Source organism: Numida meleagris, chromosome 5 (genome assembly GCF_002078875.1).
Source record: "Numida meleagris isolate 19003 breed g44 Domestic line chromosome 5, NumMel1.0, whole genome shotgun sequence".
Lineage (NCBI taxonomy): Eukaryota > Metazoa > Chordata > Aves > Galliformes > Numididae > Numida > Numida meleagris.
Window position 1 is genome coordinate 23,857,796 of NC_034413.1, and position 24,953 is coordinate 23,882,748.

A 24,953-nucleotide genomic window follows, 5' to 3' on the forward strand; every position below is an offset into this window, starting at 1 on the left:
ATGTGTCTGACACTTACTCCAAGGCAGAGACTGAGTAAGAATGTTGTATGATTTTTTTTTATCCTGCTGTCTGGTGGATTCTGTTCAGCAAGAATTGGTACAGTTAGCTATTACTGCATGGTGCCGGCTTCTCACCTCTTCAATTCCAGCTGCAAAACAACGTTAGAAGACAATGTAAATACATAATGCTGCTATTTAACAAGAGAATTTGTTGTAGTTGCCAGAGGGAAATTTTGTAATCATGAACGGAAAGAAAAGTGCCCATGAAACAATTTCTTTTTAATGTTCATCCAGGGCATGAAAAGCCTTGTGAGACTATGGACAAATAGATTAACAAGATTAGCATTCACCACAAGCTCTAGAGTCAGGGCATTAACTCATGCTGTTGGAAAACAGATGTGAACTCTAGATTCCTGTCCTCCACCCTTTGTTTTGAATATTTTTCTAATGAAATCTTTGAAGGGTGATCAGTTCCAGATGTTTTTGGGGGGAGGATGATAGTGGTTACACCTGTTACTGGTTTGCTGCATCTGCACTGGTATTCTGGTTAGTGCTGAGGACGAAACAAATAAGAACAAGAATTATCACCTGAAACTTAGTCCTCACAGGAAACCAACGTACCACGGATGCTGTTTCTAATGCCAGATTTTAGGACACCCTATTTTGCTTCAAGAGATCTGCTGAATCCGGATATATTAAACTATCTGCAACAGTGCACAGTCCGGATGTAATAAAATGTATAGTTTTGCTTTAAGTAATCTGTTCCAGTTAAACAAACTGTTATTTAATTCAGACCCACCACTGGAGCTCACTAGAAGGGTAACAGAAGCATTATTTCTTAGTTCCCATTCTCACCTGTGCCATTTTGTACTTTTCTGTAAGCACTTTCTGTTTTTTCCTGCTTGGGTATTGCTTTTCACCATCTATAGCAGTGAGCACCTTAAGCTTCTTCTAATTAACGCTGAGAAAAGAGGAAGAAGATTAGCGGATAAAATACATGGAAAGGGAATGAAGGGTTTGTTGCATGTGTTTAAGGAATAAGAAGCACCAGAAGTGAGGATGGAGGAGTCACTTGAGTCATCAGGACTATAATTCCAAGACAATCTGTTCTCCATAAACTTTATCATTAAGGAGGTAAATGACAAGAAGGTGACAGGACAGGTGGTTTGAATTGAGAAGAGCTGACACCAGTCTAGGGAGCAGAAAGTGGTCTGCTCGTGTGAATGAAGAGGTGCTATACCAAGAGCAGGAAAGGATGGGGCCGGCAGGAGGAGAGGCTGGGGCCAGGCTGAGGCTGCCAGGGGCAGAGCGCAGGAAGGCGCTGAGCATGCTGCCCGGTGCTGGCAAGGCAGCCTGCAATGGCAGAGCCCTGCTTGCCCTGCTGCCTGGCAGGTGGCCAACCAGGATACCTCTTGCTGGCCCTGGGAGCTGCTCCGCTCCGTCCCTCCGCCCCCATCTTCTGCTCAGCTTTTGATTTGTTTTGATCTTCCCACAATTGCGCTCAGTGAAGCTGAGATGTGGGCTGGGTGAGCTGATTTTGAGCACAGCGTGAGCTGCAACCTAGAGCTTAGCGATTTAATTAGATGCGGCGGGAGGAGAGGGAAGAGGATTTAGATCAATGAGAGTCTGGGCTAAAGGAGCAGGCTCTAGACTGTTATGTACTTGACCTTGGGATTACTTACGCTAACCAGGAAGCAAAGGAGTTCAGCCCATCCCAGGAACAGTGCTCCAGTGAAGTGTTTATTGCCTCGGCAGAAGCAAGCATGTGTTCTTCACTGCAGTTGCATGTCCAATGTGTCAAAAATCTTTAAAGGCCGTTTGAGCCTTTGAAAGCGTCTTTTAGCAGTTATCTATAGACTGTGGTAGATTAGAATCTGTTTGAGTAGTTCTGTAACAAAAACAAAACAAACCTTTGTTTCAGGTCACATCCACTTGTCATTTAAATGCTTGTGATTTTTGTAACTGTACATGAAACTAATGACTACAGTAAAGCTCTCCAGTTATATGGTGCTGCTGTTACATTTTGCTGCCCTCTGAAATGGTGGAACATGTTCCACTATTTACTGTGTCTGTGCTCTGCAGGGACAAACTGGTACCTCACTGCAGGGCTCACGGTGTGCGTTTTCAGCTGGTGCCTCTTCCACTAATGCGAACATGAGTGCTTTAGACCTGAGAAGACTAAAGGCCCAGGATCCGTGACAGCACAAGGTACCTTGTGTACAGAACACCTAAAGAGCGTTCACTAATTGTCATTTTGCAAAGTGGATTTGAATAGATCATCTGATATTTTTGTGCATTTGTAATGGTAATTTACTGTCTGTAATACTGCAAGTATTAAAAATGTTATCCTAAATTTGAAATTGAGATAAGAAGAACATCACGGAGTTAGATATCCCAAACAGCAGAAGGCAGAATGCTTTACTGATTCTTACCTGTTCTTTACTTCTGATAGTAAAGAGTGTGTTGTTGGTTTTGTTTTGGGGGAACTTTTTATTTATTTGCTTGTTTTATTGCCAAAGCAGAAGCTTTATGCTGTAGTTTCCCATTTTTGCTCAGCTGTTTTAACATACTGTTTCTGCATCTTGTATCCTTAAGTGGTCTAATTCTAAATAATATTTTCAGACAAGTTTTGGACCTCAGATGTCAGGTTTTGCTCCTTGTCTTAGGAAATGTCTCATCCATTCTTCAAAATATGTAATTTATAAGCAGATAGTCTGTCCCACATCATAACCTTACACAGAGCACACCCAGACTATTCTTTAGACTCACGTGCTAGCAAACGTGTTCCTTGAATTGATCCCTGTCCTTTTTCTCAGCCCCTATAAAATATACCCTGAGAAAGCTGGATCTGTTTCCATTGATTCTGGTCTACCTTAGTCTTTTCTGAGTTGCCTAAAGATAATAAGCAGTAATGTAGAATACCATAACTCAGTTGCTATCTGAAAAATATAAACACTGGAGGGCGAAAATCTGGACTGCTTTATAAGTATTGACTTATGCAGAAACTGAGAGGGAAGTGAAATTATATGCTAAAGAAGAAAATGTTGCCTATTCCTTTTCATTATTATTATTGGAAATTCTTTTTTAAATTTTCTACGTTTATTTATCCACGCTGATTTCTTTAGTGGTTTACCACCATATTCCTGTTGTACCAATGCATTGCATAATCCTAAATTACCATTTTTGTTTTCTGTGTTGCTACTCTGAACAACTCCTTTGTGTTTTTTTTGGCAACACTGTAGACTGTGTCCACCCTCTTTCCTTCTGTATCTGACCAAATTCTGCAAAGAGCTCTCCACTTTGGACAGACTATCGTGTCCCACCCACTGAGGTTGGAAATGTCATTAATTTTATTTATTGTGGGGGGAAAAGCTTGGCTAACCCTTCAAGACTATCTTTCAAGTCCTGTAATTCAATGAAGACTTTATTTACAATGGTAATTCTAAATTTAAGGAGCTGTTTCTCCTTGTGCTCTCCAAACCGAGTTCTCCTGGTTTCAAGAAAATGAGGCACTGCTTTCCGTTTTCAAAGTCACCAAATAGTCTGCGGCTCAGACTACCATCAGTGCAAAAGGCAGAAAACTCAGTGCCAACCTATCCTACCTGGGGCAGATATGTTGTTGCTCATGTCAATTCTTTGGTTAGCCTTCTGATCCATACTTCTAAATCTGAGCAGTTACTGGACCATTCCTTAGACATTTGCTCATTTTCCACGTGTTTCAGTCTGCAGGTAGTGATCATCTTGATCCTATTTGAGATGAACAAATACAATGAAAGTAACCCACTTCATTCCAGTAGCTAAGAGGCATTAGTGTTTTTCAAACTGAGTCAGGACTAAGGTTATATATGAAAGGTGAGCAGGTTCAGATATTAAAAGATGATATGATGGAGGAGACTTTTGCCAGTTAAGTGCAAAACTAAAGAGAAATAAGGACATCCTGGATGTTTCAAGTGCAACAGAAAAGAGCCATGTGCAGATCATTGACTCAGAGGCACTCAGCTAGAAAAAGGTGTTTACAGAAAAATAGATCAGGGAGATCACTAAGGGGATATAACACCTTCTTGGCCAACTAGTTCAAAGCCATATCATGATCCATTGCGATCAACATGCTTTTTGATGTAGATGCAGCAGTCAGCACCGCACATAAGGGGTTGAATTCCCTCCCAGTGCCTGACTGAATGCTCTAAGTGATAGTGGGAAGGAGACTGTGTGACATCCTACTGTCATGACTTTCACTGTTGGCATCCACTGTATCAGTTATAAAGCTCCCCTGACAACTGCATTCTGAAAAGGCAATGAAATCAAGAAGGAGCTGTGAGGACCATCTTAACATTTTTGTAACTGCTGCTGAATCATGGTTTCCTTTGGTTCACTTCAAAACAAAAAGCGTAAAATCTGTGCTTGAGGTGATCCTTTGCTAAACACGCCTTTAGATATGTGCTTGTGAACTTTGCAGAAACATTGCCCTTCAGCTATATTTATAACTGTCTTGATACAGGAGCACAAAACTAGTAAACTCTCCATTCTGGATAGCCTTCTTCTCTTCCCCTCTTACCATAAAATTAGACATAGATTTTGTGCTTTCTGTGGAAGAAACGAATGCTAAAAAGAAAAATCAAGCACTGAATCTGCTTACAAATATACGGGGTAAATTTCAGCCCTTCAGGTTGCAGATAGTTATGGACTAGAATCTTCAAAATTCAGTAGAAATGAGTCTTGAGATTAAGTTACCTCCTTTCCAACAACACGTTAACACCTGAGGTTTGTCTTCTGCTTGATTTCTGCTTACAATTCTTTACTAAGTGTTTGCTTTTCACTATTTGCTGGTGCTCTAGAAGTTAAGACAAAATCCTGCATAAAAAGGCCTAAAGAATATTAAGATGTGGACAGATGGATGCTTCTCTCTATGAAAAGCTTCTTGAAAAAAAATATTCCTACAGGAATTTTTGAAGAAGTAACCAAGTACTTCACTAATCTTGTGCACAGTGCTGAGTAGTACACTGGAAAGAAACCATCCTCCATGCTCTGCTGCTATTGCCCTCACCCAGGAGGTAGTGGTGTTACAGCTGAGAGTAACTCCTACTTCATATGATCAAAGACTGGGATTCTTTAAGGAAGTCCAAAAGAACTTATCATAAAGCTTCATGGATTATTTTTTACTTTATAAATCTCAGGATTTAAGATCTTGGGCATTGCCAGGAAAAGTTTAATTTAAAAAAAAAAAAGATTTCTTTGCTATAAATGAATTAAATCTTTCATTTTAATGTAACTTATATTTTTAATAAGCAGGACAAAAAATGGCAAGGTTAAGTAGTAAATCTGATTTGGATGGCCTCTAGTGTTGATTCAAAGGCATACTGAACCATAGGTGTTCTGGTGTGAGACCGTACCCCTGAAAAATGTCATTGATGGGAGTATTGCCTTCTGCTGGAGAGGTCTGGGTTTTAGGCAGTAGCAGATATGGCAATGCCTGATAATAATAGCATTGGTAAAGACAAATTAAATAAATAAGAATTTCCTAGTGAAATAGATCAGGAAGAAGAAAGCCAGATTAAATTTCTAGATAAAGGCCACTGAGGTATTGAAAGGTTTTAAATAACAACAAGAAGTGTTCTGTCCAGAGAAAGCACATAGATGCTCAGAAAACAGTGCCTGTTCAGGGTGACAAAACCCATCTGTTTGAGAAAGGGAAAGTGAGACTGGTATCTACAGCCATCATCTCTGTGTGCAAAGATAGTGAAGGTAAGTACATAAAGTGGCAGACAAAGCTTAAGGATCTTGTAAGGACAATGAAGTTTGACAGGCAAGAATGAAAGGAAGACGCATCTAATAATAGTGTATTTAACCGTTTATCTCTCATTAAGGAAATAAGCAGCTCAGAAAATGGTCGTAGTTAACTTACAGCAATTACCACGATGCACAGTCAGCATTTCCAGCACACGCTTAGGTAAGGATTTTGAGAGGACATTTGACGTGGGCCTAAATCCACAGCAGAAGTTTCCGTGTACCCTTTTCCCCCAGTGAGCTGCTTGTTTGGTAGTATTTTTGAAGGACGCTGATTTAGCACTTCATGTACTTCTGTCCTGAAAAATCCTTGGTGCACTGTTTCCCTAACAACTGCTTGGCCAAATTGTCCCCAAAATGCCTTTACCATTTTTGCTTGGTTTGCAAGCGCCAATCACAGATCTGGGCCTCATTTGGTAGGGAGATGAATTCGTGTAAAGTCTCAAGCATTCGTTACCATATGGGTTTGTTTATCTTACTCTATCAATGTGGTATATTGCTCTTTCTGACTTCATTCCTCTGTCAGTTAAAAATGGTAAAATAAGCCTCTGTGCAGGTTTTGTGGTAAGTTTCGTTCATATGCATTTTGTGTTCGTTGTTATCCAGCAAAAATATTTGAGCAGTGCTTGGAATAGCAACTCTCTCATGCGTTTTCCCTGACCAACATACAAAGTTGGACTTGACCCCTTTTTTGTTTTTATGCAAGTTGTTGTGTCCCTCTCTGCATGAGTCCACCTGTGGAAAGGAGGAAGGGAAGTATGCCCCTTTCCGTAAAGGTGCATAACGCGCTTATGTGACATAGCTGGGGAGCTGGCAGTGTGGGCATGGACATGGCTTAAACAGAACGTGAAGAAGGTAATACGTATCCACCTGCAAGTGTATTACTGGGCATGAGGGAAAAAGGCAGACGAAAAGGTGATGCCTCCGTGCAGCTGTAAATGCTAGGGAGGAGCATGCTGTGGAGCTCCAAATGTTAGTATTTCTTTATCACATGAATACAGATTTTTGGTGGCTCCCTACTCAGCCTCTTCAAAATCTGCATTTCATCTGCATAGTTAGCTGCAAGGAGATTAGGAATCTAATACATCTATCAGGACTCCCAACCATCTTAAAGCTAGGTATTGCAGTTTTTACTATTTTATGTTCCCTTTCCCGTCCACCATTTCACTTCAGATGTGTTTTGAGTAAAGCTGCAACTCCACCCACCTTCTCTCTTTGCTTCAAGGCAGCAGTGAAGCCGTCCTGACCTTGACTCTTAGGGCTGCTCTGCTGGCAGCAGCTGGCTGCACTTTTGTTGTCTTGCTTCTGGCAGCAGCACGCTGCAGGGTTATGGCCATGCACAGCACAAGCAGCTCCACAGCCTGCACATCCACCATTGGAAAGCAAAGGGCAAAAGGTTTGAGGATGGGAGACTTCGGAAGAAGTGGTGAATCTAGAGTTTTTCTGTGCTGAAGTCCAGGGAGCCTGGATCTGTCTGCCATACCTATGTAGGGAAGGCTCAAACAACATGGCTCAGAGCTTCCTGGAGCTCCCAGAAGACTATTTATTCTGTCTCTTCTCTATAAAGCAGTTTATTATATTGGTCAGTGTATTCTGCGGTAAGGGTAAGGTCACAGCTTGGGTTAGATTACAATGCGCTCTCTATCTTAGCGGTTAAAGTTTTGTATGCTATAAGCAGGAAGCAGAGAGGATACCGAGGAACCCTGACATCCGGGAAGGGACACGTGGCCAATCCCCAAGCAGTCTGTGCACAGGGGGCTGCGCTCCGGAAGAGAAGAACTGCAGAAGGGCTCCCGTCCCCATCCCACTACACAGCCATCTCGTGTTCGGAAATCCTTCACCAATCCCCTTAGGGTAAAGAAGAATAGATTTCGATGCTTTCTTTTTTTATAACTGACTGCAGTCTTTTCTCCGGATGATCTTTTCCTTTCTGTCTATCTGCATGAGCTGGCCAGAAGACCCAAATGGAGTGGCCAGTCTCCTCTTTCCTCAGTCACAAAGGCCTGTGTGTCCCCCAGTGCTGCCATAAAGGATCTCTGCATGTGATTCAAACACCACGAAAAGAAGTTGGCCCTTCCTTGCTACTTGTGTCGACCCTAGTGCATGTTGTTAAATCACAGGCCCTGTGGTAAGCCCAGATCATGCTCTGCAGCTAAGCAGTAAGTAAGTAAAGCTTCAAGTGTCCTGCTAACAGAACGTCACCCAGCATAATCCAGGCCCTGACTCAAATTGACAAGGACAGGCTGGCCTCGGAAATAATCTCTTTAAATAGCAGCAACCGTCTCTCAAAGTCATTTCCCCTCCCCCACCCCCGCTGGATTGCTGCTCCCAACAAGTCGCTGTCTCTTCCCACCCAAGCAGTGCAGGGCTGGTGCTGCCCGCAGGCAAGTGTGTCCTGCCCGCAGAGTCGCCGCTGTGCTTTGCACCTGGAATTACAATGAATTTTGCAGCACAGTTTATCTACTCCAGGGTGTTAAAAAACAGAACTCCCAGGGAGCGCTACCGGGAAGATGAAGACTACGATCCTTTCTGGCAAAGGTTGGAGAGTGTTGCTGTCTGACTTAGAACTAGAGCTCCTTTCTCCCTTGCAGGGGCCTTGGTCAGCCCTTGGGGTCCGCCCAGGGCCAGGCCCGTGGACATGACCTCCCCTGGACCCCTCCTGCCTCCTTACTGTATCATAGTTGGAGTTTTGCTTCGCCTCGTTGTTTATTTAGTCGCTGCGCTGTATAGGTAATGATTTCTATTTTCCTTTCCTTACTTTCTGGAAAAAAAAAAGAGATTGTTTGTAATTTTCCAGTGTCTCCTGAGGTTCTGTGGCTGTGAGGTGCTCCTGGAGTCATCCACTGGAAGTACTGGAGCTGTGAGCACTTTAATCTGATGTTCAAATTTCTGACTTCTCTGTGGGAGAAGTATGTATTAGGACAATCCCAGGCAGGCCTAGGGATGGCCAAAAATTTCCCTTGGGACAGCTTGTATTGCATTCTGCTGTGACAGACATTCTGCAGTTACCTTTGTTCCAGTGCTTATAATCTGTGTGTATTACTGTGTTCAGGCAAGGGGGGAATTTAGGAGATGTCCAGAGCCACTGCAGGGCACTGGCCATGGGATTGCACCCGTGTGACATAGCCATGCTGGCACAACTTCACTATTAACCTTTTCCCTAGTTTTCTTCCTGTTCCCTAGTTTTCTTCCTTATCTGGACACTACTAGCAAGATCTGATGTTCCCAGATGTTAGATAAAAAAGGGGCAATTATAATGTCTTACTTCCTACAAATTGTTGCATAAGTTTGTAATATTAAAAGCATATTTTTCTAATACACATAAGCCCCTATAGAACAGACAGCTTGAGAGAAAGGACCCTGAAGGGGAAGAGAAGTTCCCACTCTTACACCAGAAGAATATCTTGCCCAAAGTTGCACAGCACGTCTGCAGCGAACTGAGAAACTTAAACCAGTCCTTTAATCACAGAACTGTTATTTTCCTCTCCTTTGGTTTATGTTATTCATTCTGTAGCATAGGTGAATTATGAAATGAGTTCATTACAAGAGAACATCTAAATTCAGAATAGATTTAGCTTAAAGAGGAAGAGTCAACTTATGTGAGAATTTTAACTGCCAAGCTGTTGCAGCGTTCTGTACTGACCATCTGACCTTCACAACATGGGAGTTCTCTGCGAGGCACTCAGAGTCTGTACGAGGGACGCTTGGGAGATGCTGGAGCAGAGGTAACCAGGAGGGGTGACCTTTTGAGTTCCTCTTGCTTTCAGATTATTTTTTCTCATTATCTTTTTTTGCAGCTGGCACCTACTTGCTAGTGCCAGTAGCAGGCAATGACATCCTAGTAATGGGTACAGAAGACTGGAGATGGGTTATAACCATCAATGAAAGCAGATACGCTGCTGGGCTCCAGCTGCAGTTACTCTGAATTACTGAAACTAAAGGTACATTTTTTCAAAAGTAATGATGAGGCCTGGTTATGCCCTGCATGAGTGTCAGTTTTCTTTGGACTCATTGTAATACTACATAATTTTGTCAAACTGTTGCACAGGACAAGTGGAGTTACCAGTGTTTGCAGTGGTCTTGGTATCAAGGCTTGGTTGTTTTGTGCCTGTCTGTGGTGGATGGCCGCAAGCGCATACATCCCCTAGCATTTGTGTCATGCAGGCTAGGAACTAAGCCGTGATTTCCTCATCTTTAAGACTCTCTGATAAATAAGTAGCCCTGCTACGAACTTCCTGCAGGAGTCTTAGGCAAGTCACACTGTCTGTCTATGCCCCACTTTCTGTCATCAAAGGTGAGCTCCTATTCACTGATTTTGTATTTCTGTTTAGGGCTGGATATTAGTGATTTCTGCATGATTTGTAGGACTTTGGCTATCTAAGGCAATTTTCTATTCTTCCATCTTTTCTCTTTCATCAAGACCAACTTGAATAGGCTGCTGAGAGGCATTTAAGAACAGCTGTTATTGCAGCATTTGGTTGTGTTTGGGGAAAAACAAAAAACCCATAGACAAACAAACAAGTGTACTGGGAGGGGTCAGTGGTGATTTTGCAAAAGCAAGAGAGCTCACAGTGCTTATATTGCCAAAAGGAGCTGAGGTGGAACAGGAAGGTTTAGGAGGTACTGAGGAAAGGGATGGCAATAAATCAGGAGTATTGCAGAGGGGTGTGGAAATCTGAGGCAGAGGAGAAAGAGGTGTGTGGGGGGGGTGTGGAGCATGAAGATGGTGGCGGCATATAGATATGAACATAGGGGAAACCTCTTCCCCAAAATAACATTAAAAAAGAATGAATTTAAAATAATCCATATACAGAGTACACGTGTGTATATGGATGTCTGTGCATGTACTCCTATGTTGAGTTACAGGTCAATCCTGATTCAGTGGGATGACTTGATGTGGTGCTCAGGCTTAGCACCAGCCACTTTGCACTGTGCTACTGATCAGTCTGACTGATGTCAGATGGCTGGAGTTTGAAATTCTTGTCATGACATAGAGCTTTAAGGATGCTAAAATACAATATGGAGCTTCTACTGTGCTGTCAGCCCCTCCTCACGGTGAGTCTGTATCATTGTGAATGTGACAAAAACTGCTGTGGAAATCACAGAGAAATGCTGAGTTTTCAGTGAGAATGTTCTTTTCTGCTTTAAAATGCACTGTTGTGACACGTTGCCAAACATGCCAACGCTGCTCTAGGTATGTCAGCAAATCAAAATGCTATAGGAGAGGCACCACTGGGTCAAAGCAAAGGGCCATCTAGCCCTATCTTCTCTGTAGTGGCGGCCGTAACGGGAGCTTGGAGACAAGAATAAGATGCTCAAAATTGCAACTTTCTCTCATATTCTCTTGTGGAGTCTGCCAAACAAGTGCTTAGGGCCTTCCTGGGTCACAGACAGCTTCTTGAACAATATATGTAACTGTGACTGGTTAGACCAAGCTCCATACAGCTGTACTGTATTTTCTGGAACGCGTTTATATGACTGCCCCTCATAGCATCCTGTGGCAATGAGTTTAACCTGTTCAATCTGTTCCCACAGGGAATCAGAAGAACTCAATCTGTGTGTGCTTCACCTGACTGAGACTTACAATTGTCCTGTCATCACAGGATAGCTGCTTGGGCCTTTATTTCTCCCTGTAACGAAGACAGCTGTTGTAGCGTTGGGTATAGCATGTGCTATCACTGCTGTATCTTCCAAACATTATTTCTGTTGCTTTTAATAACTTATTGTTTTATTAATATTACTATTTTTCCAAACTTGTTTTCCCTGGTGTTGTGTGACTCGATGAAAATATATCAGCGTATTCAAGAAAACAGCCTAGAAACAGAGCTTCATTCTGGGTTGTTGTGTTTTATCATTGTAGGAGTACATTTCCTCACAGATTGGCTTTGTGTTGGCTTTGAGACTTTAAACTGTTTAAAGCTGTCTGTTGATAACTATGATAATTCTTCCAGTTCCTTAATTATTTGTGGAATGTCTGCATATGGATCTTCTCTTTTATTTTTTGCAGTTATGCTGAGCAGCTGTTCTTGAAAAAGTAGGTTTATAAATTGTTTTTTATCATGTTTGCTTTTACTAATCACTTAAAAGGTAAAATGTCATGTTTTATAACCGTGTCACAAAACTTTCCAGCGGAATATTTGTTTTATGCTGGAGATAAACAGACTTTCTCGTGAAAACTTTCCTAAACAAACTCCAAAAAAGGAAAAGCAATTCCTTTGAAAGGAACAATGTTTTCTAGCGCCAGGGTTTGTATTTACATCGGCTCCGCACTTTCATCTGGTGGGCATGACCATTGGACAAGGAGCCATGTTCTAGTGCTGTGCATGGGAAGTCATGAGTCGCCGTTTGCATGTCTCGCTGCTGGCATTGACTGCTCCTGTAAAGGAAATGGATATTGAGGTGGCTTGTGCAAAGCTTGTGGGCTGTGTTTGAGCAGAGAAGTACGTCTAACCCAATAGAGTATTAGTTGCCTGTTTGTGATCGACTGTCACAACTAAAACCACTGTTTACCTTGTAGGTTTGAAAACAGATGTGTTCACCCAGATGGTTTCAAGGGGGAAAATGTCATTCACTAATGTAACTGAAAAATATAAACTTAGAAGGAGAAAAAATATTAATCTGAAGAAAATAGTATATAAAATAACAGAATGAAGTTCCTTTGTTAACGAGGCTGTTGACCTTTCAGATGCAAACAGATGATTGTTTCCATATGATGTGCTGAGAAGTTAATGTTTCAGATGTGCTTTAAAACTATCTCAGGCTTGAAAAGATTACACATTTTTTACATTTCACTTTTTTTTTTTAATGGTTATAAGACATTGTCTTCATTAGGGACCTTGGCAGATATTCACTGTTCATGAGAGCTCTGCTGCAAAATCATCCTTTGTTCTGACAAGAAAAAAGGGAAATCTCAGAATAGGGCCAAAAAATCAGTATCCTATTTTTGTCTTTATATTGGCTGATCAGAAAACATTTGAAGGCACTAGAATGGGCGGGTGTTACCCTGTAATTTGTGCTTTCTGGCGGAACTCTGGTTCATCAGTGGACTTTTTTGTGGTCGCATTTGCCTGTGTTTTTTAACAGACTTTTTGTAGTTTGTTGCAGCAGGCACCAGGAAGAAGTGAAAGTGTATTCCCTATCCCAAATTCCGGTCAGTAAAAAAAATCATCTAGAAAAATCACAGGCTTTTACTCAAGTTATATTTTGTTTGTATTTCACTCAATACGTACAGCCAGTATAATATCATTCATTACTAATGCTTGCTAAACACTTTAGATAACATGATTAGAGAATTAGAGATAAGATGCATATGTTCTACTCTTTTTGGAGTGGTAATCGGCTACTGTGGTGTAGAAAATGGTTTTACTTTCTGGGGGGCGTTGAAGGTAGCAGGGATGTGGTCTCTTACATCACGGCACTGTTGTTTATGCAATAGCCCCATTTGGTTCCCAGATCCATGGGCTGTGCCATAACAAGTTCACAAGGAGCCAGTTTGATCTGATTCTTGTATTTGCATTAGGCTCACTAACATGCATGAGACCTAACACTGCAAGTCAAACATCCTTGCAAAATGTTCCGACTCTTTAACTCCAAAGGAGAAGAAGTGGACAGAAAAGGGTAGAATAGATCTACTTGATAAACTATTTAATTTGAAAACACAGTGTCTTCTCCTTAGGTGTATCAGCTTTAAGATACGCTCCTGGGATAATCTTTTGAATCTTAAGTGTCAACATAAATTACAATTGTGTAAATATCCATTTATTTGTTTGTATGTTTTAGAAAATAAGTATTGATACCAGAAATTCTGGAGAGAGGAGACTTAAGAATTACTGATGCCACTAGTATAGTACTTGATTCAAATATTAGAATCTCTTATGCTGCCCATATTGCAATGTGAACTCTTCAATGGGACAAGTGGACGTGTAGTAGGAAGCAGAGCTTCAGGCATAGCTTATGGGACCACACAGAAAATGGACACCGTTAAAAGTAGGGCAATTGCTCAAAAAGCAACTGTTTCTAAATGTTCTTAAAATTCTTTTTGGAACTTATTACAATGCACATTACCATGATTGCTGCTCTAAAATTAGGATAACATTTGCTTTGACCCATTGTGCCAAAGAATAACTGCATAGCTTAAATCCGAATTATTTTGCAAAAAATGTTTCTTGTCTACAGTGACACTGAAATCTCTGACATAATTTAGCATGCTTATTTTTTAAAAAATAATCTCTTCCAAATATATTAATACTGAGTACTTTATGTTGAGAGACTTATACTATCTGCGCAGTTACATGCACAGGCCAGGCATGGTATCTCTTTTCCAAATCACCAGTCTTCTGCTTAACGCTTTTTTTCCTTCTTGTTGCTTTCTAAATTCTGAGAATTTCTGGAATTCTTGCATTTAATCAGTAGGATTGCAAAATCCTACATTATCGCATATGAACTACTGAATACTGCAGACCTTATAGTAAGACAGGCTATGGTAGAGCTACTGCAAGTTTTTGTTGCAAATTGTGTCTCCAAGGTTCCTTGGGGAAGGGAGTTTTCATGGCATCACAGTGTCTTATTACCTACAGGCACTTTTATCTGTGAAAGATTAGCTCACAGATCTGGAGTCCAAGTTCTATAGCTCCTTAGTAGCATATCATTGCTATCCCTTATCAGAGTAATTTCCTTCCTGTCGCAAGGCAGCTGACAACTGCGAAGAGTATGCTCTGCAGGTACGCAAGAGCAAAGAAGCAGACCTCTGCTAAGTAGCCACACATACAACATAGTCACATGTTGCTGCCATTAAATGTGAGGGAATACTCTGCTATTCACCTTTTTTGAAAAAAAAATGAAACTGCCTACAGCAGTTTCACATATTCAAACACTTCTGCAGTCCTGATCTAGGACCATCGCCAAGACCAAGTACTTAATAAGGTCTGCCTGCCTGGACAGCGTGCATGATATTTTTCCTATTTAGTTGGCTGTGGCACTTTCTCAATTTGTCTGCATGTCAGGTCACCTGTGGCTTTAGTGAAAACTGACTGATCACAGTAGCTTTCAATCCATCTACAAGATAGGTAAGAAGATGTTAATAATTTAGTCTGCCTATCTGAGGCTTGCAAAGACCAACTGAGATGTGCAACTGACTTAAGAGTAACTTAAATGCTAAATTCAAGCCTTTAATCATCTAGGCTTTCCTATTTATTTCCAGGGATGACAGTAAAATAAAGAAACAAGATGCCCCAGCACTTTGTGATCTTCGCCTTTGTAAGGATGGGCCAATAAGAAATGGACACATTGGGCAGAGGCCACCCCCAATCAACCCTGAGAGACTGAAAGATTTCGTTGAGGAGGATTACCTCAATGGGGATGTGAAGACGTGGGAAATGAAGATAGTCAGCCGTAACGAGGAGTTACTTGGGGATGCTCTTTCCCTCGTCCCTCAGTCAAGCAGCAGGACCAGCTTGTCCAGCCACAACAAGCTCATTCGATTTGAAGACATTAGTGCAGCAGCTTTCAAAATCCAGTCTGGTGTTCAGAAAACCCCTTGCATGGTAGGGGATTCTTATGTCATTAAATTCTCTCAATATTGCTTTTATTTTTCTTTCTAATAGCAGTTGGTCAGAAATGAATGAAGAGTGCTATTTGTAGCAGATTTGTGTAAGATGACTTGAGTTCATATTAGTTATTGTGAACTGTCAGTAATTATTTTCTCTTCTTACCTGTTTACGCTAACTGCAAAGTGTAATCCTCGACAATTGCGGTGACCTGTAAACAAAGGATAAACCACATTAGGCACAGACTTAATGCAATGTGGTATTATGCTCCCGGTAAAAAAACCCTTGCTACAAAGAGTCCACATTAGTGTCTGGGTAAGGAGTGATGTGAGAGGGTCTGGTTTGGAACAAGCCCACGTATTTGGGAAGTGTGAAGGATCAGATGTTGTTTCCTGGCCTGGCAAACCTGGTAAGGCTGGATCTGTTCTGTGACCAGGTGGTTCTGCCATGTGCCTCTTCAGCAAAACAAGGGCACTGAGAAAAACACACACATGGGGACACTTTCACTGTAGATGCAGAAGCATTTCTTAAGGCATAAGAGAGGTGCAGTGACTTCAGCTATTGGATTCAACGTTGTCTTTCTGCTGTTGGGAGCTCCTCAGGAAAGCAGCTGTAGGCATTGTGCGGCTGATCTCCTCTTTTCCCTGCAGTGAGAAAGGAGAGTCTTTGCCAAGTGGCAGCTGAATGGAGCAGCCCCATGCCACTCTGAAGGGATGTCTCCCTGCCACTGACCCCATGGGCACCCCACTGGCCTCACTGGCTGTCGCTTGTCTTTCTGGCCTGCATGGGAAAAGGACCCTATCTGGGTCTGGCAGCCTGTGGAACAGATCGGTTGGGTCTGCAGTGCACAGCAGTTCTGCTGGTTCCCAGGCAGTGCCTGATCTAGAGATATCATAATGATTTTCAGTGGTTTTTTGTTTGTTTGTTTGTTTTTTGTTTAGCTCAGTTCCCAAAATAAGGGTAGCCTTGGCCACTTGGTCAGTGCAGGACTCATTCACACCCTCTGCTTGGATGGGTCCCACCAACAGCTCACCACCAGTGGGATCTGTATCTCAGCCCCAACCTCCAGACCACCTACTTGCTCCCTAAGCGTGGCTCCTGCTCTGCATGTGGTGAGGGAAAAGGAGTGTGAACCATGGAGCCCATCTTCTGCCCCTGCAGACATCTGTGTGATGTGGAACTCATCACACACTGACAGTGCTCCTGCTCACAAGCAGTTAATTTCTCTTGGGCCAATTCACATTTGCTCTCAGGCAGCTCTGCCCCTTAACTTAAATAACTCTTTTCTCCTGGGTGTCCGTGGCAGGTTTATGCTGCACAGTTGTATCCCCTTCCTGCGTTTGCTGTGCCAAGCTAAACAGGCCTCTTTTTATGACCTATGCCTTTAGGATGTTCAGAACAGCGGAAAACCTAAATCCCCACTTGTTTGTTAATAGAGTCTCTGACTGTTGCTAGTCTAAGTAATCTTCATGCAGAAGTCATTAGTGTCCGTTTCATGCACCAGTTCAAAAGGAAAATATTGAAAGCACCAGGTGGTGTCAAGAATAATACAGAAAACCTTTATTTGAACTCTGGAGTGGGAGGTTAGAGCCACTTTCAGAGCTCTCATTTGGATAAAGAAGCAAGTATGAATAAAACTCACTCCGTTAACTGAACAGAGAAACACTTTGCATCCTGGTTCCTAATCCCCAGGCAGTACCATGAGTGAAGCATCCTCTTGGATCCTTATGCAGCAGTTTGCCTGAAGCTGAGACGTGCCATGATGCATGATCGTAACAGCTGTTACAGAGGTAGTAAGTAAAGGGAAGCAAGGACTGAGCTTTGAACTGGGCATTGATTTGGGTGCTGATGTAGGAACTTTGTGTTGTTTTGTGTTGGCTTCATGGATGCCAAGCAGAGGCTGCATGGTATCTGTGGTCCCTAGATAAGAGCAAGGTTACAAAAGGGAAAAGTTGCAGAGTGGGTCAGTGAGTCTTACAGGGTCACACATTGAGTCGCTACAGATGAATATAGTATTGACGCCTCCATTGCTAGAAGTAATTGTTGTATTTATGCCACATAAAAAAGCCTCAGTTAAAGGAAGCAGAAAAAGATAACCTGAAAAGTTAAAATATTGACTATCAACACTTAAAAAAAGACATATCTGAAGCACACCATTTCTATGACTAATGTGCATTTTAAAATGTAGGAGACAGCAATTTCATAAAGTCACAAGATTTGCCTCCTCAAGTCTTTTTCCTTATTGTCTGCTCAATAATCCAAGATGCTCTAAAAACTGAAATGGTGGAACTGGTGAGGTATGTGAAGGTCCAGCAAAGCAGCATTTCATGTCCAGTTCTCTTCCGTTTTGTTTAAGCAGTCTCCATAATTTAGGCCGTTTAGGTTAGGAACTGCTATCCTCTTAGTTTCCTAAGCACTTTACTTCAGTTCTGCAGCCAGATTTTCACAGGGAGCAGCAAGTGGGAGCTCCTAGTGCAGGATTTTCAGAAGCAAATCAGAAAATCTGGCCCCACCTGTGGGCGAGGAAGATAATAAATACTTGCAAATCCACTAACATTCCTGGAAACATTAATCTGAAGTATTTAATTGCGTACCTTAAGGCAAATATCCATTTCAAATATGCTTAGTTTATAAAAATTCTTAACACTTTGAAGATCCCACAATCTGACGTATCTTTCCCACTCATAATAGCATATACAAGATATACCATATGCACAACGCTGCCAGAAGCTTTTTGAGAGAAATACTGAAAATACATTGTCAAGGTATCTTTTAATCCATCTCTCAGGAAAGTACTTATTTTTTTTTTAATCTGTATTTGGTCAGTAAGACTAAAACCAATGCTGTTTACAGAGTCCGTTATGCCACTGCATAAATATTTCACTGCAAGGTGTGCAAGATTTGTCTTAGTTTTAGGTTCATCACTACAATAACCATGTTTCTATACTCCAGTACTCCAGGCTATCCAAGCTGTACGGAGTTGACATCTACCTAAAGAAAGAGTTTCTCCAGTACACGGGATCCGTGAAGGAGCGAGGTGTACTTTATCTCCTGACATCGCTGCCTCAGGTATAAAAATAAATAGATTTGTTTTGTTTCACAGCAATCAAACACAGTTAGACTTTACCTGTGGTGTTTCTTGTCTTTTGAACCACTGTGTTAAACACCGCGGATAGGTCTGCAAGTATCTGAATGTAAAATATCTTACTTCTTTATGCATGGCCAATCCGCTGGTAAAGTTCTTAAAAATATTTGAAAGAATAATTGGCAAAATATAAACTTAGTGTTTTCTTGTGACATTTAGATGAAAGTGTTTGTATGTGTATGTGTTCTGATACACTGAAACCACCAAATTTGAAGTGACAATGAAATCAAGTGACAATGGATGATGAGAAGGCTCAGGATCACCGAATGATTTTTGTGATGAATGTCAGTATCTTTACATTATCTTTGCCTGCTTTCCTGTTGTTGTAGGAGGGTACTGAATCTCTGCAGTAATAATAATTGGCATGATACATTAGCCCAGAAATGGTGGTTATGAATAATTTTTTTTATTAAGCGGAAACCTGAAACAAAATCATTTCCTGCAGGCAAGGAAGAGGGAACAGATATCGGCTCTGAGGGGCCAGATACTGACTTTTGTGATCAGCTGGGTATTTACAACCGATAGAATGGAATAAGAACGGAACCTGGGAACAGGGTCTGATCTTATACTGTCTTAGTTCTGTGTCCTAAAGTCACCCCAAATGTGTGTACTGTTTCATAACACCATAACATTATTAGACAGCAGAGGAAAAGAGGGCTTCCTAATAGAAAAAAGTCAGACCTTTAGACTGATCAAGAATTATATGGGACAAGTTTGTGACACTACATAAAGTGCATTAAACTTTTCTGTGTTTTAGGATCAGCAAAGGAAGGGGGTGATCGTGGCTTCAGATGGGAACTTTTCCATGGCTGTTGCTTACCATGCCTCAGAGCTTCGTATTCCAGTGTTTGTCATTATGTCAACCAGCACTTCCCCTGCCAGAGTGAAAATGTGCCGTGAGTATGGTGCCATGGTTATATCCTATGGCACTACAGCTAAGGACTCCCAGATGCACGCAAGAAGGTTGGCACAGGAGAATGGTTATCTCTACCTCGAAGAGTAAGTGGAAAGTCGGATTGTTTAGAAAGACTGTAACACATTAGATAAAAACAAGTCATTTGATTAGTTGTCAGTAACTTAAAATTTGCTCATATGTCATCAAAAAGCTCCTATAACTGAGGTACAGAGAATTTTATTTTCTAAGGGACAAACAGTAAACTTTTCTGTAAAAGTTTGGAATGGAAACCAAAATGAAACACCTTCCCTTTTCCCCAGCTTAGGCAAACTTCCTGATCAGGAACTTCATGGGATGAATATATGGATATATCTCGCGTGTGTATATATACATATAAAAATTTGTGGATATATGTTAAATCTTTATGAAACATGTCAGTATGCACTGAGGCTTGCATTCATTTTCGGTCTCTCTCTTATGATTAAGGTGGGTAAAAGTTAACCTTTAATGCAAAGGGTTTGGAAGTGTAGGGTAGAAGAGATTAGTGCTGCAGAGTATCCTGTGTGACTGACAAAATTGTTTTTGCCTTGAAAGAAGCTCATTAGGAGGCTACTTCACACATGTATTTAAAGTAGCTAAGGTTGATTATAAGTTAAAGAAGCTGAAAAAAATTATAAATAGGAGTTTGTGAGCTATTTGAGGTTATGGAATAAGCCAGGTCAAATAAAAACACAATTAGAACAAGATAAAGTAGGTAAAATTACTTCAAACTGATTCAGTGTCCCTTTTTCCCCTTTTCTCCTTGCAATCTATGCTGCTTTTGCTTTTGTTTTTCTTTCTTCTGACCTTTTTTCAAGTAAGATCGCTGAAAGGGCAGAGATCGTTACCATATCATTATCATGACATAGCTCCCTCTGATGCACTGAGCTGGAATCTTGGACTCCCTGGCCACTGCTGCCTCCGTGTAGGCTACAAGGATTTACCCACCACTGTGCATTTGTATGGCTCCTGCTGCAGTGAGAGCCTGCTCCCTTGGGCTGTTAGCCCTACTGCCATAAACACAGTGATAACAAGTGATATTGCTTGGAAAGAGGATTTCAGAATGAACAAGATGGAGAATGTCCTTAATTCTTTCCCAGCTGGTTCACTGGGGAAGCAATATTAAAAATTGTACTCTACAGCTGCACGGTGAGCTCTGCCAGCAGCTGATGGCTACAGGGCTGGTTGGCATACATCGGCTGTTGCCATGGGCACAGCCTTTCCTTAGACTGAGACTTGCAAGGAAAGTACCCTAGACTCTGCTGAATTTTAAACCCAGTTATGTTCTTTTTGAAACCCACAGCTTTCCGTAATCTTGTGATTTCCAAATATCTGACAGATGTTTTTCAATCAGTGTGTTAACTCCCAGCTGGCTTGCATCAGCTATTGCGTTTGCACGTAATAACTAAATTGTTGTACTGTCATTTCATGTTTAATCTTCACCTCCTACCCAAATAATTATTTGTGTTATGAAAGGTCAATATTCTCAGGGCACGTGAAGCTCCAGGGGCAGTGTGTATTAAGGATTTCAGCACCTGGCATTCATGAGTTCCAAATGACATTATCATTCATAATATCAAAGCACTCTGATTTATTGTATTTCAAGCAGTAGGAAGTAGTTATCCAGTCTATCACTATGTTTGATTAAAACCTTTCTCCTCACAGATGAAATTTTTCATGATCTGAAGGAAAAAAAACCCTTGAAAAATAGCAACAAAAAAATTATTGCAGTTGTGAGCCTTTTCATAACACGTTTTGTTAGGTATAGACTGGGAGCATGTTCCCAGAGAGAGGAGTGCATGCGTGGATAGAGGTCATCTTCAATGTTTCTGCCACACATTCATCACCACAGCCAAAGCTGCCTGTATAAGTCCAGCCATTCTTCTGCTTTAGAATGGAACTTCTGAAATGGAATTTCATTTTATTTTAATTCTAGTTTTCCTAGAATCCCCAGCAACTCTTTCCTTTGATCCCTAAAAATTCACAGTAATGTTTTTCCACATATTAAAAGCATTCCCACACAATGCAAACTTGTGGGTTTATTTCTTTATTTATTGCTCACTGAATATAGGAGAGAAAAAAATAAAAGTAAGAAGTGAATAGTGAAAACAACTGCAACCATCCACGACCCTGTCCTCTTCTAGGGTAGCACAGATGAGATCCAAGAGATGAAATATATTTATTGATCAGACTTGTTGCAGCACTGCTGGAATAGAGAGAAGTGCCTTTGTGGGTTCTCTGATCTCCTTGACCAACAATTCCTTCTTTCCTTTCTGAAGAGGCATTACGTGACTCTCTTCAGTCTCACCTGTGCATGTAATGTCCTGTAGTTGGGCGTGTCAATGTCAGTTCTTCCAATTTCTTGAGTGCAATTAAAATACCGTGTTATGAAAATGAGCATGCAGGTGTTCAATTAGGAGAGGGAATTTTTCATCGAGTTGTAACTTCCTGTGAAATTCCAGGAAAGAAATGTGATTTTCCAAGACAGAATTCAGTCATGAAGTCTACGTAATTGCTGCTCAGGTAACATGGGATTTCCAGTTTCTATAGATGCTTAGTCAGGACCTTATTATACCTTATAACCTGAAGATTGCCAATAAATAACAGAGTACTTCTGGGATGATGTGAGAATGATTGATTTGTGAGATATTAGGGTGCCACAATGAATTACTCACCTTCCTTCCTTAGGAGTCCAATTTTTTCTTGTGTGACTCCATATCCAAATACTGATGAGACTTCCTAGTTCACTTCTGATTTGGTTAGTCCAGCTCTCTAAGGAGGGCAGCAGGTAGCTTTGGAGCCCTTTATCTGGAGAACAGGGGACCAGAGCTTGCTAACTGCCAAGTCAGAATTTCACTGTGAACCTGCAGCCTGGCAGCCCATTTTGATTACTGATATGTTGCATGTTTCAGAAGGCAAAGGGCCAGATTTCTAGCGCTCGCTCAAAAATACATATTTGAATGTACAATCTTCAGAATTATCTGCCCTTTTTCATTGCTTTTCCTTCACTATGATAATGAAAGAGCAAGTTACCACTTACAGTGCAAATAACATCACCCACTTTATTACAAGGAGCTGAAGGCTGATCAGTGATCTGGTATTTTAACTGGATATTAGCAAGAAAAACACGATTATCTGAAACACTCTTTCGTATCTACTAAATTTTTATGCACAGAGCACTCTTCTTTGGAAACAATTTTTAGTCAGAGCAGTTCTGCTTTTAAATTCAGTATTCCGTATCTTCATTCATCTTAACAAGTCCCCCTGGGTACCCACGTAACCATTGCAGAGGCAACTCTGCAAACTAAGTTCTGAATCTTATTTGTGAATAAGACTACAGAAAAAAAATCAGGAATCCAGTAATATATTTTGTCACATATAGAAAGGAGGAAAGAGCTCCTTCGGTATTTTGATAAAGACAATAAATTCAAGAGTTCAGTTACTGGTTCCTCTGTAATTTCTTGACTACATCTGTACGCCTGGTACAGCAGTGGGAGGTCATTATCTCCTCTTCTCCTGTGTAGCTGTATCAATTCTTGTCCTGAGGGATCTGCTGTGTTTTGTTCTACATGTGAAGTCATTTCTCAAGACGGCCTTGGTCTCCACCTGGCAGCATTCTGCACTCCTGTGCACGTCTTAGCAGTAATAAAGAGTGTAGCTTCAGTACCAGAGCGTACTGGGTAAAGTAAAGTAAATCAAGTGACATCTTTGGATCTGTAATCCTGTTTGGCAAGAAAAAGCAGACTATACAGGCACGTAGAGGTCTCATGTCTTTCATTCATATGTCATCCTACATTTACAGCATTGCCAACATCTAAATAAAATCCCAAACATCTTTTATAAATAGATCCAAGTAAATCATATGATGGCACAGTGGACTTTTCTTCAGTCTTTTGACTCCGTTTGTCCTTACTCTGCTCATTATATTACCTTTGTGTGGAAGCATTTTGCTAGTGAGAATTTTGGCAGACAAATGCAATGCTTATCTTTTCATTAGGTATTCCAGAGCAATGTGAAAGCATCAGATACTGGCCCTGCCCTGTGAAAAGACTGAACTCTGGAGCAGTCTGTTTGGTATCTGCAAAAAAAATTGCTTGAATTTCATAAAAATTTGCATTGATAATGAATGCTAACTTCCACTTATAAGTAAAGAGAGAAAGAGAACTCCTTTTGAGACTTTGCTTTTAGTTTTGGCCGCAACGTTCAAAATTCATAAAGCTTTAAGAAATGATGGTGATGGAAAAATGATTTATTTCCTTACCAGCTCTGTAAATCCCTGATATTGATAACAACACAGAGATGGGCTCTTCAGCCTAAAGGCTATTTGGAAGGCCTACCCAGGGCCAGACTGCACTGCGTATTCTCACTGATTACTGTTTACTGCTTTAATCCTAGGACTCCTATGTGAAAACTAGCACCCCTGTTAAGCCCAGGTGCAGAGAGATTCAGGTGTCTTGAAATGCTTGCTGACATGGCTGTACCTAAAGGACTTGTGCCTCTGTTTTTCATAGGGTTTTTGCTCTGTCATCATTTCTTTTTTTCACCTTTTGATTTTGCTCCACCCTGTTTGTCAATGGCACAACGTTTTCATCCAGTAGAGAATGTCACTCTTCACTGAGCATGCGACAGCCATGTCACCTCCTGGCCTCACTGTGCACTTACTCGTGTATTTTTCCTGCTGAATGATATCTTTAAGATTGAAATCCTGTTGCACTGAGAGCTGAGCCCTGCTGATCTGTGCCTTTCCTTCCCACAGAGAGGACAGTGCTGTGTACCTGTCAGGCCTGGGCACGGTGGGGCTGGAGATGTACGAGCAGGTGCCCAAGCTGGATGCAGTGATTTTCCCAGCAGGAGGCCACTGTGGCTTGCTGGCGGGCTCAGCTGCTGCACTCAAACACCTCAATCCACGTATTTCTGTCGTTGTAAGTTCCCTCTCACCTAGAAAGAGTTGCATTTTGACAGCTTTCACCACAGATTGTATTTCAAAAGGTGCTGGAGTATAAGTGATCTGTTGGCACAGACTGCCTGTGCTGGGGATGGGGACTCCCTGTGGTCATGGCCTTTCCCTGCAGGATGGACCTGAGAGCCAGGCAGCCTCCTGCCTTCTGGCTGCATTTAAGAAATCTTGGAAGGCTCTTCCAAAGCAAATGAAATCCAGTTCTGTGTTTTGAATTGATCTCTTGCTGGAAAAGTTTGACCCTTAAGATACTGTGGTTCAGTGACTGCACAACTGTTGTGGAAAAGTCTCTTTAAGTCCTTGATTACTGTTTTGTTTTGTTTTGTTTTTGCCATGGTTGGGTAACTCAACTTGAGTGCATGTGCAATTTTTCTTTTCTCTTTTATTGTGAATACTCTAGGAAATTGAATTATTCGTGATCCAAGCTAGCAGGCTTCTATGTTTTCAAGAGGGATGTAAAGATCCATAATGCGGCATTGCTGTCCTAGATACAATAGTGCTGTGCATTTACATCTAGAAACTTCTGCTGCTGTAATTTATAGATGTATTTGACATTGCTGATGTAAGGGAATCTCCCCTTGTAGAAGG

General features: G+C 41.3%; 1 protein-coding gene across 10 annotated transcripts in view; it reads left to right on the top strand.

Moving 5' to 3' along the window:
• Positions 1–24,953, top strand: part of LOC110399780 (putative threonine dehydratase) — a 51,646-nt gene that overhangs the window by 14,333 nt on the left and 12,360 nt on the right. For 3 of the 10 annotated variants that reach the window (XM_021399056.1, XM_021399062.1, XM_021399061.1), the window contains exons 2-5: positions 14,984–15,326; positions 18,282–18,398; positions 19,232–19,473; positions 24,165–24,330. In XM_021399056.1, the coding sequence (XP_021254731.1) occupies positions 14,984–15,326; positions 18,282–18,398; positions 19,232–19,473; positions 24,165–24,330 (868 nt within the window). The other 7 variants (XM_021399059.1, XM_021399057.1, XM_021399060.1 and 4 more) reach the window with 6 other exon arrangements.